This window comes from Zosterops lateralis (assembly GCF_965231275.1).
Source record: "Zosterops lateralis genome assembly, chromosome: 7".
Classification (NCBI taxonomy): Eukaryota; Metazoa; Chordata; class Aves; order Passeriformes; family Zosteropidae; genus Zosterops; species Zosterops lateralis.
This window is the reverse complement of record NC_139767.1, coordinates 11,039,389-11,051,572: the sequence shown is the minus strand read 5'-3', so window position 1 is coordinate 11,051,572 and position 12,184 is coordinate 11,039,389. Positions and strand designations below refer to the sequence as shown.

The 12,184-nt window shown below is 42.9% G+C and overlaps 1 protein-coding gene across 4 annotated transcripts in view; it reads left to right on the top strand.

The window, feature by feature from the left end:
* The window catches only part of SATB2 (SATB homeobox 2), a 130,972-nt gene extending 120,487 nt beyond the window's left edge, over nucleotides 1–10,485 (top strand). For all 4 annotated transcript variants that reach the window (XM_083864629.1, XM_083864630.1, XM_083864627.1 and 1 more), the window contains one exon: nucleotides 7,436–10,485. In XM_083864629.1, the coding sequence (XP_083720755.1) occupies nucleotides 7,436–7,891 (456 nt within the window). In that variant the 3' untranslated portion in view covers nucleotides 7,892–10,485. The remainder of the gene's footprint in view (nucleotides 1–7,435) is intronic.
* Nucleotides 10,486–12,184: the final 1,699 nt, after the last annotated feature.

Below are 12,184 nucleotides of genomic sequence, written 5' to 3'. Positions count from 1 at the left end.
AGTGATGATAGCACTTAAAAATGTTTTGTGGTGGATTTGCTCTTTGATGCATGGTAAGCTCCTGTTAGCATTAATGGGAGCAGTGTGTGCTGGGGAGGGGGAGAGACACCTTCCCCCTGCCTTCAAGTCAAGATTAATTATGTTTTGCTCATGCATATCACTGTGTGGATTACAAAATCAACTGAAAATTCAGTGGGGTTTTTTTTTGTTGTTCCTTTTTAAAATTCCTGTTGTCTTTTTTGTCACTTTTTTGACCATTTTAGTTTGACCGTGATAATTTGGTCCTGGAGAATTGCAGGATGGGGCTGCTTTTCAGAGGCTGGGTGTTCAGTGTCTTGCCATGCTTTCAGATCCCTGCCTATTTCCTGCCCTTGAGCAAGGCAGCTGCCGTAAAGCAAAGGGAAGCATGTGGCGAGTGTGTTCCAAAGATGTTGAAATGAATCACTTCAACCAGCTTACATTCCAGCCTGGAAACCAAACTTGCCTTTGACTTTGGGTTCCCTGTGGAACTCATTTTGCTCCTCAAGTGTCCTCCTTTAGTCCCTTTTTATATAGCTTGGAGTGTGACTTGTACCTCGGAGCCAATAGATTTAGGACACAGGGTTTGTCTGATCCGATATTCTGGCTCTGACTGCTGGTGGTCAGGAGGAGATCAAGGGTGATAGGAAAGGTCTGAATATTTGGTGTTTTTTTTTTTTTTTTTTTTGGTGTGTGACTGCTTTGTCTTTGCAAACAAAGTGAATGGAACCCAGGGCTGCTGGCTTATGAGGTGGTGTAGCCACCAGTTCTCGTTGGTTGGTTTGATCTGGCATTCGTGAGATGGGGTACATCATATCACAGACAAGTATTACAGTTATCTCTAATAAGGGTCCTTACTCTTGTGAAGCAATTACTGAGCTGCATTGGAAAATGCACAGGATGTGTGGCCAGCATTTGAGCTACAAAATTAAAAGAAGCTCAGACTGAAGTTAGATGAAAGTGAACATATTTATCCATGTCAGACTTCCTACCATTTTGCACGCTCATATTGATTTCTTTTGACACGGTCTTCTTTTATTGAGTACCATATATTTTTTTTAAATCCCTTACCGATAACAGTACCTGCTAAGGGCAATTGTAAGAGGAAACTAAAGTATATTAAACCTGCCTGGAGTCAAAATGTAATCTAACACCTGTAGTCTGCAATTTGTCATCACTTCATAGATACTTTTTCTTTTTTAATAACAGTTTTGGATTTCCCTGAGTTTTGACCTTAGGATACTGTATAATCCAAGAAAAGCAAGGAAACTAAACCACAGTCTTTAACACAGCTTTATGGTGTCAAGGTGTGAAATCACTCTGAGAATGAGCCCAAAGAAAATACTTCCTTTGGTGCTGCGACTAGTGCTGCAGTGTTTACCCAAAAGAATGTATTTTTGCAAGGGAAGAAAAAAGACTAGTCTTAAGAACCACATTTTTAATAGCAAAGAAATGAACACAGGTGCAAATTGTAACTTCTGCTACAGTTTCTTGTACAGACATTCCTAGAAACCTGTAAAGAGTCTTGGCACAGTGCTTGTGTGTAATTAATGTTCTTACCCCTGCAAGCCCCAGCCTGGGAGGCTGTCAGGGTGGAGGCCTGGTTATGGCAGCTGCTGCCTCTCTTCTCTTCTTGCACATTTCTACATGTGAAGAGAGACCAAAGCTAGGGGGTGTAAGGCTGTTTATTTGAATAGATGATCTCCTGCAGATCATTCCTGTAAACTCTGGTAAAGAGGGACAGTGTCTCCTTCTTGATACAAGATTTTGTTGCAACAAAAGTGAGTTTGTCTCTTCAGGGAGCTCTTACCAGGATAGCTGGGCACTGCCTGGGCCTCTCAGCTTACAGTGGTGAGATGTTGCTCAGTAAAATGCAGCTGAAGACCTTGTTTAGGCCAGTTTTCAACCCTGCCTTTGAGTTCAGCTGGCCATGGGAAGGAGCTTTTCCAGTGGCTTGCTGGCAGGAGGGGTCTGGTGAATTGTTTTTGCATGGAGTCAAACTGGTGGCAACTCCTGCTGATGAGCCGTGAATGCTTGTAAGGGCAGTAATAGATGTCTGGTGTTAGGTGTACGAAATGGAAGTTCTGGACCTCCATTTTCTAGTATGTGTCTGTTCTCTCTCGCTTTATTTTGGGATCCTTAAGCAGGCTAAAATCTTGCTGTCTTTGGCATAGAAGTCCTTGATATGATACAGCATTATGGCTGGCTATGAGAACAATGTAAAGGTGAAGAAAAGCTGAAAGGTGAGAGATCCCTTCCCACCACTGAGAATAGATTGGTAGAATTATTTGGTTTGGAAAAGACCTGTAGGATTATTGAGTCCAACCATTAACCCACCAATGCCAAGTCCACCACTAAACCATATCTCTAAGTGCCACATCTACACATATTTTAAGTAGCTCTAGGGATGGTGACTCCACCACTTCTCTGGGTAGCTTGTTCAATGCTTTACAACGCTTTCATTAATATCCAATCTAAACCTCCTCTGGCAAAGAGAAGGCCAATCCATTCAACTTTGTTCCTTGTTTGGTTCAGGTTATCAAAATTGATACTGACTTCCCACATGCCATCAAGGTACCTGCCAGGGCTCACACTGTCTGTGCACAGAGGCAGGTGGTGTCTGTTCAACAAGGGCAGTCTCTGTTGCAAATATACAGTCTTTCAAGGATGTAACATTTTAGGTCCTTCTCTTAGCAAGGGGCACCTACCTCATCATCTCAGCAAATCCCTGCGGAAGGGAGCTCACATGACTGAGCCTCTCTGCAAAAGGAAGAGCAGAACCATACTAGGAAACAAAAGAGCTTGGGATTTCCACATGGAAATGCAGTTCCTGATTCCAGTGTGCTGGAAAGGCTGTCCAGGCAATGGAGGGTGATGTGTCACAGAGCCAGTGTTGTCAGCTGGTGCCTCACTGCTGGTGGTGCCCAGGCGTGTGTGTTCTCTGCTTGAGATCCTGCTTGGCTCCCTTAGCCACTCACCAATGTCATGTGTGTAGTTCTAGCTAGAAAGTGGGTGGAAATGGAAACAAACATCAGTGGTATAGTGAATCCAGCCAAAATTAAATACAGCACAGGCACAGACTGCAATTGCATGACGTTCATCTTTCAGTTTGGGTTCGCTCACCTCTCTTTTCTGTGGGAATGCCAGTCAGGTTTGTCCTGTGGGAGCACATGGAGACATGGGAGTGGATACATGTATAACAGTGCAACAGTCCCTTTCGCCGATAATTCCTGGCTTTGGATTTTAGATAGACCACAAACCCTTAGCTTATTACAAATAATCCTGATCACTCCCGTAATGATACACTACATTATATACTCTCCTAAATTTAATCATTCAATATCTCACTTCCTTCCCTGTAGGCATGTACTATTATATTTTACACATGGCTTCCAGCTGCTTTTCATTGTGGCCTTCAAATCATATTTCAGTACAGTGCGATCTAAGACCAGTCACTTTATCATTTAAAGTCAACTTCCATCACAGTCATTTTCTTGCAAGCTTTCTACCAGGGCTGGTGAATTTGTTTCAAAAAGATAAATTTCTCTGTGAGGAGGAAGTCTACCTGAATGAACCTTCATGAAGAAGCATCTTCTGGAGATGCTCAGTTCTCAAATGTTGAAAGGCAGCCATGTCTGTAGAGTTTAAAAATTAAATCTATTGAAGGAATGAAAAGAACAAGTCCTCTGGGCATGGAAGGAAATCTGTATCTTCCCATTTGATTTGAAAGTAGATCAGAAGTCAGGAAGGAGAAGGGAAGTCAGCTCCAGATGGTGCTGGCTGTGGAGGAGGAGGAGGCTGCCCCACCTCTGGCTGGGGCGCAGTGGGGAAGGGCATGGGGGATGGAAATGGGAGTGAGGAAGGGGGGTGTGGGACATCTGTGCCAAAGTATACCCTTCTGAGCCCACCACCAGCTTTCCTGGGAAAAAGGAGGGCTGAGTGTGGCCATTGTTGTTATCCTGTACCTCAGAAGCCCATCCACATGATGCTTTGTGGTCGGTCCAGCCACCACTGAGGGTTCACCTGTGTTGGGAAATGCACTGCACCCTGTACACAGATCAGTGATGTTTCCTTCTTGGCAGTGTAGAGGCAGAGCAGCACTGACCCAAAACCCAGAGTAATAGGGCAGGACATGCGCAGCAGTGTGTGAAGCTGATGGAAATTCTACCTGCAGATGTAGGAGCCTAAAAATGACCCAAGATCTGAAAATCTGGAACTCCAAAAATGGTTCATTTCCTCTATGAGGCTGTGGCATGCAGGACCAGACATGAAGTAAGCCAATCACTCAAATTGACCAGCATGCTCGTCAATCAAGTGTAGTTTAAAGCAAATACTTAACATAAAGGTAATTTAGATTTCATATTGTACCGTATGCTCAGCAGTTGATCTGGTTTGCATAGAAAAGTGTTCTCTGTTGTGCTGAATAGCCAGTCTTGTCAGAAGGAACTGCAAAACTGACCACAGCCCAGATCTGAAGGACATTCAGTGCATTTATCCATCTCTCTATATGGCTAAAGTTCTGTTGCTGAAAAATACAGTGTGGCTGAAATCCTTTGTTAATCCCACTGGCAATCCAGAGGAAACCCCCAGAAGTTAATAAAATCATGAGATTTATCTGTTAGAAGAGCAGCTTTGGTTTTCTTTCATTACCTACGATGACAGGAGATGAAATAAAATACAACTTCTTTCTAGTATTTTACACTGATAACCCCCATTTTTCTCTTCTGGAGAAGGTGGACAGGTCACTCTGGAAAAGGAAGGGTTAATTGAAATTACTCTTCCTTCCCGCACTCAGCCCTCTCTTTGGTTGATTGCTTTATAGATGCTGTAGGCATCTCTTCATCTCCTTCAAATTAAACATTTTACTGCTGCTGATCCCGTATTGTTGGATTTTTTTTCATCATTATATTTGATTGGAAGTCTTGCAACATTTTTCAAGCTGGATCATTTCTCATGCTATTTGTCAACTGAAAAGGGAAAAAAAAGCCCCCTTCCAACTCCAACAAGAATGAACTGAGTAATTCACACCCTTTCTGGATGTGTTTCTATCTCTGTTAGATGCTACTTGAATCCAGCTTCTGATTAGCAATGCTGCTTGCGGCTTTTGTGTGACGCTGTCTGTAAGTTCCCTGGCAGTTTATTTGTGGTGTTAAATCCTTTTGCTTTTGGCTGCTCCGGGCCTTACTTTGTCAGGGGACAGAACCAGAAGCCACCACAGGGGAGGTTAGGTAGGCTCTGTGCAGGCTCTGTTGGTCCCTGGCTGGTGCTAGTCATCCATCCTGGGCTCTGTGCTGTCAGTGTTCCCTGCTGACGTAGGTGCGGATCCCACCCTCATCTGTAACCCTCTATTTGGAAACGTCAGCCCTTCTCTTTGAAAGCAATCCATAGACAAAAAAGAAATCCTCAAAGAGCAGCTGAGCGATTCCATTCATTGGAACATTATGCTCTTTTATTGCAAGAGATGTAATAAAACATAAACCAGAGTATCTGTCATTTCTTTTGAGCTTCCCCTCTTCCCCCGCTCCTTGGTTAGCCATTTCTGTGGCACCCTCACTATTTACGTGCTTGGGAGGAAAATGTACATATTGGCACCGAAGCAAGTTTGTGATGTTTCTGCCCAGCCTGAGCTTTGCCCGCGGGGTGGCAAGTCCTGTGCTGGCACCTGCTCTTGGCTGTCGGTGCGGAGCTGCTCCTCGTTGGGCTGGCGCTGCCGCTGTCCCGGTGTGGCTGTGCCCAGCGGGCAGCGCTGCCAGCAGCGGGATGTGCAGCGTGTCCCTGCCCTGCCAGCCCTCGCTCAGCCCTGCTGCTCCCCGAGGCCCCGGGACGTGGTGCCGGGTGCTGTCTCTGCCCCCGGGGCAGCAGGGCCCGGCCAGGTGCGGCCGGGCCGGTGAGAGCAGCCCCGGCGGGCTCAGCTCCTCGGCCCCGCTGCGGCGGGCAGAGCCCGGGGACTGCGAGCTGCCTCCCGAGAGCTGCGATGGGAGAGCGCTGATGTTACAGATTGTTACGGCAGGAACGTTGCATGGAGGAAATGAATAAAGGGCTCTTCGGCAGAGCCTTTTCATTTATTTGCATAACAGGCTGATATTCCACAGCGGACTTCCCTCTTGCTGTAATAACTTAACTAGTGCAGCATTTTACTGGGGGCTCGGTGTGTGTGTAAAATTCAGTGCAAGTTCTCAGCACATTTCCGTGTTTTATCCTTGGGTTTTTTTCATTAGAGGGCTTTAATGTAGGGTTGGTTCTCTGGATGTTACTATTTGCAACAAAGGCATTTTCTTCTTGGTTTAAAGAGTCAGAGTTCCCTCTTACTTGTGGAAGAAAATAGTTATCCATATTGATTTTGTTAGCTTTGAGTGTCAAGCTGTAGTAATTATTTCCCTGCATCTGAAGAAACCTCTGGGCAAATACAGCCCTCAATCCTGTGGGGGATTTTTTTTTCTGTTAATCTCTCTTGTATAGATTTGGTTTTAAAGAAAGCATATGGAGCTCTTCTGTGTTTTGAACAATTCAGAGCAGGTATTTTTTCCCCTGGAATAAGGGCTGCACGAGGCCCTTTCTTAGTCATTTTAAGTGGCTGTTAGGAAGATTAAGAGCTACATATGCTTTCCTGAAACTTGCCAAAAAGGAGATACTGTGGGTGAAAATCTGTTACAAGACTGCAAAGTGTGTTTGCCCAGAGGGTGTCTCAGAATGGAGGGCTATAATTATTTGAACTCAGAACTTCTCAACTAGTGAAATTACTACAGATGTAATACAGAGAAATCTGTTCAGGAGACGCATTAAAGCCACCTATGTGAAGCAACTGAATTGGCTGTGCTGTCTCTCTTGAGAAAAGGGAAATCTTAACAAATTTCTGCACTTCTACTATTTTTTTTTCCTTCCATAAAGTAGCTGAGATGGATTTTAATGCAAATGTTATTCATAAAGTAGCACCTGACAATCCTACATGTGCCTAGGCCTTCGTGGTACTTGAGATCTTGAAGAAGTGGTCCAAGTGTCTAGCCTGAAAAGATGAGAGGAAACAAGGATGGGGAGAAGAGGAGCCAAGAGGAGAATTGACTTTTCTGGGATGGGGCAACTGACAAGTCATCATGACCATGAGACTGTAATACCTTTAGACTTAATTTTTCTTTTGGCTATTTTGTATTTCTTTTTACTACTTGCATTTTGTATTTCTTATTTATTTTGTGGGTTTACATTTATTTTATATCATTTGCCTTTTATATCACTTCCTCCTTTCAGTCTGTAGTTACTGGTGTTGCTGTATTACAGGTAAGAAAGGCAGTGGACAATGCATATTAATTGTACTTTTCCTGACCAAAACAAAGTAAATCCTGTGTACAGACGTGTACAAATGCCCTTATGTCAAGTACTGAGGGGGTCAGCATGTGAAGTGTGTGTCTGTTTGATCTTATAGGTGCTGCACAGACAGCAGTCCCAGCCTGCCAAGGAGAATTCCCCACCCAGAGAAGAGGCTCCTCCTCCACCTGCTGAGGACAGTTGTGCCAAAAAGCCAAGATCCCGTACCAAGATCTCCTTGGAAGCTCTAGGTATCCTTCAAAGCTTTATTCATGACGTGGGCCTCTACCCCGATCAGGAAGCCATCCACACCCTCTCTGCTCAGCTGGATCTCCCCAAACACACCATCATCAAATTCTTCCAGAACCAGCGTTACCACGTAAAGCACCACGGGAAGCTAAAAGAGCACTTGGGAACGGTGGTTGATGTGGCAGAGTACAAGGATGAGGAGCTGCTGACGGAGTCGGAAGAGAACGACAGCGAGGAAGGCTCTGAGGAAATGTACAAAGTAGAGGCTGAGGAGGAGAATCCCGACAAAAGCAAGGCGGCTCCAGCAGACATCGACCAGAGATAATGTGAGATAGGAGTGCAGAAAGCAATACATTGATCCAAGGATTTTCTGGTTTTATTTTTGATTTTTTTCCTCGTTTTACTTTTTGTTTGTCTGTTTCCGTTGCGCATGATCCATGTGCAAACCGAATGAATTCAGCATTGCCCGATCAGACATTGCCTTGACACAGACACTCGAGTGTTACACTTCGTACATCTGACTGAAGCAATCGTTGTAGTCACATAGGATTATGCCTTCATCAATCTTGCACTTATGAAAGGGACAGCTAGCAAGTAAATGGGAAGAAAAAGTCCTATGAAATCAGTGAAGGGAAATTTACAACTTTGTGTGTGTATATATATATTTACATAAAATATATATATATTAAATTGCATGGGACGGAACTTTACAACCTGAAAGTATAGACTGTGAAATGAGTTCTTTAAAGATGAGACTTGTTTATGTATTAAAACCACTTCACAATGAGTTGCTTTGGCTTTTTTGATAAACTGCCGCCTGCTCTCAGGGTGTGGTGACTATTTTTGAATTCCTATTTATTTTCTATGTTTATCCCTGATTTTTTTTTTTTTTCATTATTATATGGCTTCCTATCTGGCAACTTGATGGGTAATTTTTGAGGTATTTAAAGACATAAATCAACACTGCCAAAAAAAAGAAGAGGAAAAAAAGAGAGAAAATGGAAAAACAAATCAGGGCACCTTAAAAAGAAAACTAGTAAGTTAAAAGTACTTTGAACACAATGCACATTTAAAAGGATGCAGCATGTTCCACTCTCCAGATAGTCCTTTCCGTAGTGAACAGATGAGTTTTCATGGGATTCAGAATGACTAAAACTGAAATGCAGTGCATAGAAGACTTGTCCATTAACAAGGTCTTTATAGAAAGAGAAAAAAGATAAATGTGTTGAGATTTGATGTATGGAATTCATACTATCAAGCACATTTTACCGTGGATTTTATTTACCTGTTCTCTGTTTCAGATCTTAAAATTTATAAGCTTCCTTCTTGTTGTTGCTTTTTTGTTTATACTGAAGTGAAACACACACACACACAAACACACACACGTGTAAAGTTACATTGCGACACAAAATGCCACAGTCCCGAGAATCCTGTCCGGGTAAATTGCTGACAGCCCGAGGGTTTGCGTTGCTGACTCGCCCTCCTCGCAGCCTCCCCGTGTTTCTGTTGTCGCTGGGCTTCCTCGTGTCCCGCGTTCTGTGCCAGTGCAATGAAGTGTTTGCAGCCGCCGGTCCCCGCGGGCCCCGGCGCTGCATCCCAGCCAGGCCCTGCACTCCCACCCCTCCTGGGCCAGCCCCCCACAGCGCCCAGGTATCAGCTACGTTCCATAGAGCAGAGCCCATCCCGACTGACTCCTGGATGGCCCGAGCATAGAGCTGCAGTCTGCCATAGCATCCACCTGCTCTGAGACACCCTGTCGAGAGAGACGCCAAGTAGCATTTACTTTTCACTTCCGTGCAATGATTTCCGAGACAAAGACCTCACCTTGCAGCTGGATTGATTTCAGACGCCTGTAAACTGCAGCCGTAACGGTACCAACAAGGCTTCTGGCTTTTTTTTCTTCCTTTTTTTCACATGGGCTTTTTGTGTGATCTTGACAAAGACCTCATGCAATATCACTTTGAAAGTTACTTTCTGTTTACTACACCAGGCAATGTAATATAACTGTTAATACTATTTATATATTTGAAAGGTATAAATGGTAGGAGTTAAAAATGAAAAACAAACCTCTACGTGTAGATATTTACTCAGAACAGACAATATACAGGGAGAAGACGTTGCAATACAAGCTAATTCTAGCTGCTCAGTAACCTCTGGAGTTTTTATGAGATTTTTTCAGAGCTAATGTTTGAAACAGGAGTATCTGCATAAATTTCATATACCTTTGCAAAATTATGGTGGGTTGCTTACTTAATGCCCCTTTTGCTCTTCATCCTTTAGTTCTGTAGTTTGCTGCAGCTTTAATCAGAATTTCGATGGTTGCTGCTTTATGTTTCTCTCAGAGCTACGCTTTCAAAACTGTCTTCTTATCCTGTAGCTGAAATCACTCCATACATTTGAAAGGAAACTGAATTTTGCCAAGCTATGTAAGTTGTTCATCTGATGATGGCATCAACATTTGGTATCTTTTACACTTCAACCAAAAATTTTATTAGGTATTTTTTCAATGCTGAGTCTTGCCTTTTTATTTTTAATTTCACTGCCAATTTTGCAGTGGTTCTAAGTGAATCTGTGGGCATTTTAGCCTGTGGTCTTGCCAGAACTTTGCGAATTACAATGCATATATGTCTATTTATTCAATATCCATCATATAATATCTATTTGGAGAAAGAAACTTTTCTTGTAGTGCCTCTTAACAAAGCACAATTTTCCGCCTTTTTTGTGAAATAAAAAATAAAAAAAACAAATTGTGTTTTATTGCGGTATCAACAATGTGAATAAGGATTAACATATTGTAAATGTTCATTTTTCCATGTAAATCAACTTTATCTTCGTTATCACTAAGTGATAATTAATTTTTAACTTATGTGCATTGTTAGGCTGTTAGAATTTTTTGGTTGTTGAAATAAAACGCATTCAATAAATATGACTTAATTTGTCAAGTAATTTACTGGGCCTTTTTTCTTTTCTCCTGAGCACAAATGGAACAAGGTCTGCAAGATGGAGGGGGCATATTTGCCTGTTGAAAAAAGGTTTGATTGGTGTTATTGGGTGTTGAAAACCTGCATAAGTCCCCTGGAGCTGGCACAGGTGACAGATGTGTATCACCAGGACTAACCTGTTGTGTTAGTGGCTTTCTGTGCACACGTAGGTGCCTGCACAGGGTGTTTCTGGTGCGGTCAGAAGGAGGGTGGGGGTGCCTTCAGCCTGTCAGAGAATATACTCAAAACATACACATAAAGATCCACTTCCAGTCTGCTGTCTTCTTTTGCTGGTAGATTTTTTTTCTGTTTATAATTAAAAAGCCACAAATGACTGCGTGTCAGGAAACTTTTGGAGCACACATGTCCATGGTTAATGGACATAATAAAAGGCTTTATTATATTTATAGCAGGGCATCCTACTGAGTGCATAGAGGAATGCCGGAAGGATTGATGTATCTGAGAAATGTGTGAAATGTTTTTGGGGAGAATACAGATAAATGGAAAAAATTGCTCAAAATTCTTAAGCTAACAAAGTGGTAAGTGCCTGGATTCAGTCCTAGCAGACAAATCATATACTGCACGTCAGATTTGAGTTGTCTAGGAATTGAGGTAGAGCAATTTTTAAAAGCATTTTTTATTTTTCCTGTAGTTCCAGTACAATAGTTCTTCCCTTTTTTGTGGCTTATTTATATCCTATGTAAAATATCTATGTGCTCTCTTGAGAAAAAAAGTAAGGAGAGGTGAAGGAATAACCACATCTCTGTGTTCCCAGCCACCTGCGTGCCACTTATATTTAATCAGAGACCAAATAAACCCCAGCATCCTTCTGTGTGCTTGGGGAACGTCCAGACACCTGAAGCTGTGCACAGCAGCATCTGTGGCGTGCTGTTCCCTGGGGTGCACTGCTGCTGTCCCTGCACTCACCTCATAGGGGTCCTGGGCTACCTGTACCCTTCCCATGGGAGCGCTCGGCTGGCACGGGCAGATCTGGTGCGTGGCTCTGCTGCCTCTGCTCTGAACTCAGGCAGTCTTCTGCTGGTACATGGCCCAAGGCTGGGGCACCACTGGCATTCACAGGCATGGGAGGTGGCAGAGGGCAAAAACTGGCCTTGAAAACGGCACCTGCAGGTGCTGTGAAAGTGCTGATGGTGTTGGGTGTCCTTTCTGCCTGCCAGTAGGACAAGAAAGCAAAGGAGAAGCAGCTCTCACTTCACTGGTAGAGAATTTTATACATGAGCCCTGTGTGTGTGTCTAGCTAAATAATACGAAGCGAAAGACACACTCATACACACATATTTTAATTGGGGGGAAAAAAATCCTATAAACATATGGGTTCTTCTTCCAAAATGTAAAAAAAAATCATTTTAATAGCTGCTATAGCAGAAATATTTCTATTAATGCTTCTACTTCTCTATACTTCACATGCTGCTGCTCCTATTTGTTGTTCATGTTTTAGTCATCCAGACATATGTATTTCCAATTTCAGACCTGTGTCAGTGAAAAATAAACATGTTAAGATTAGTTTAAAATGTTTTAAGATTATTTTACTGACTAGTGTCTCAAGTTCATTGTTGCTTAGATAAAAATATCCACTCAATCTCTTTCCACTTACCTAATAGCCAATTATTTACTCC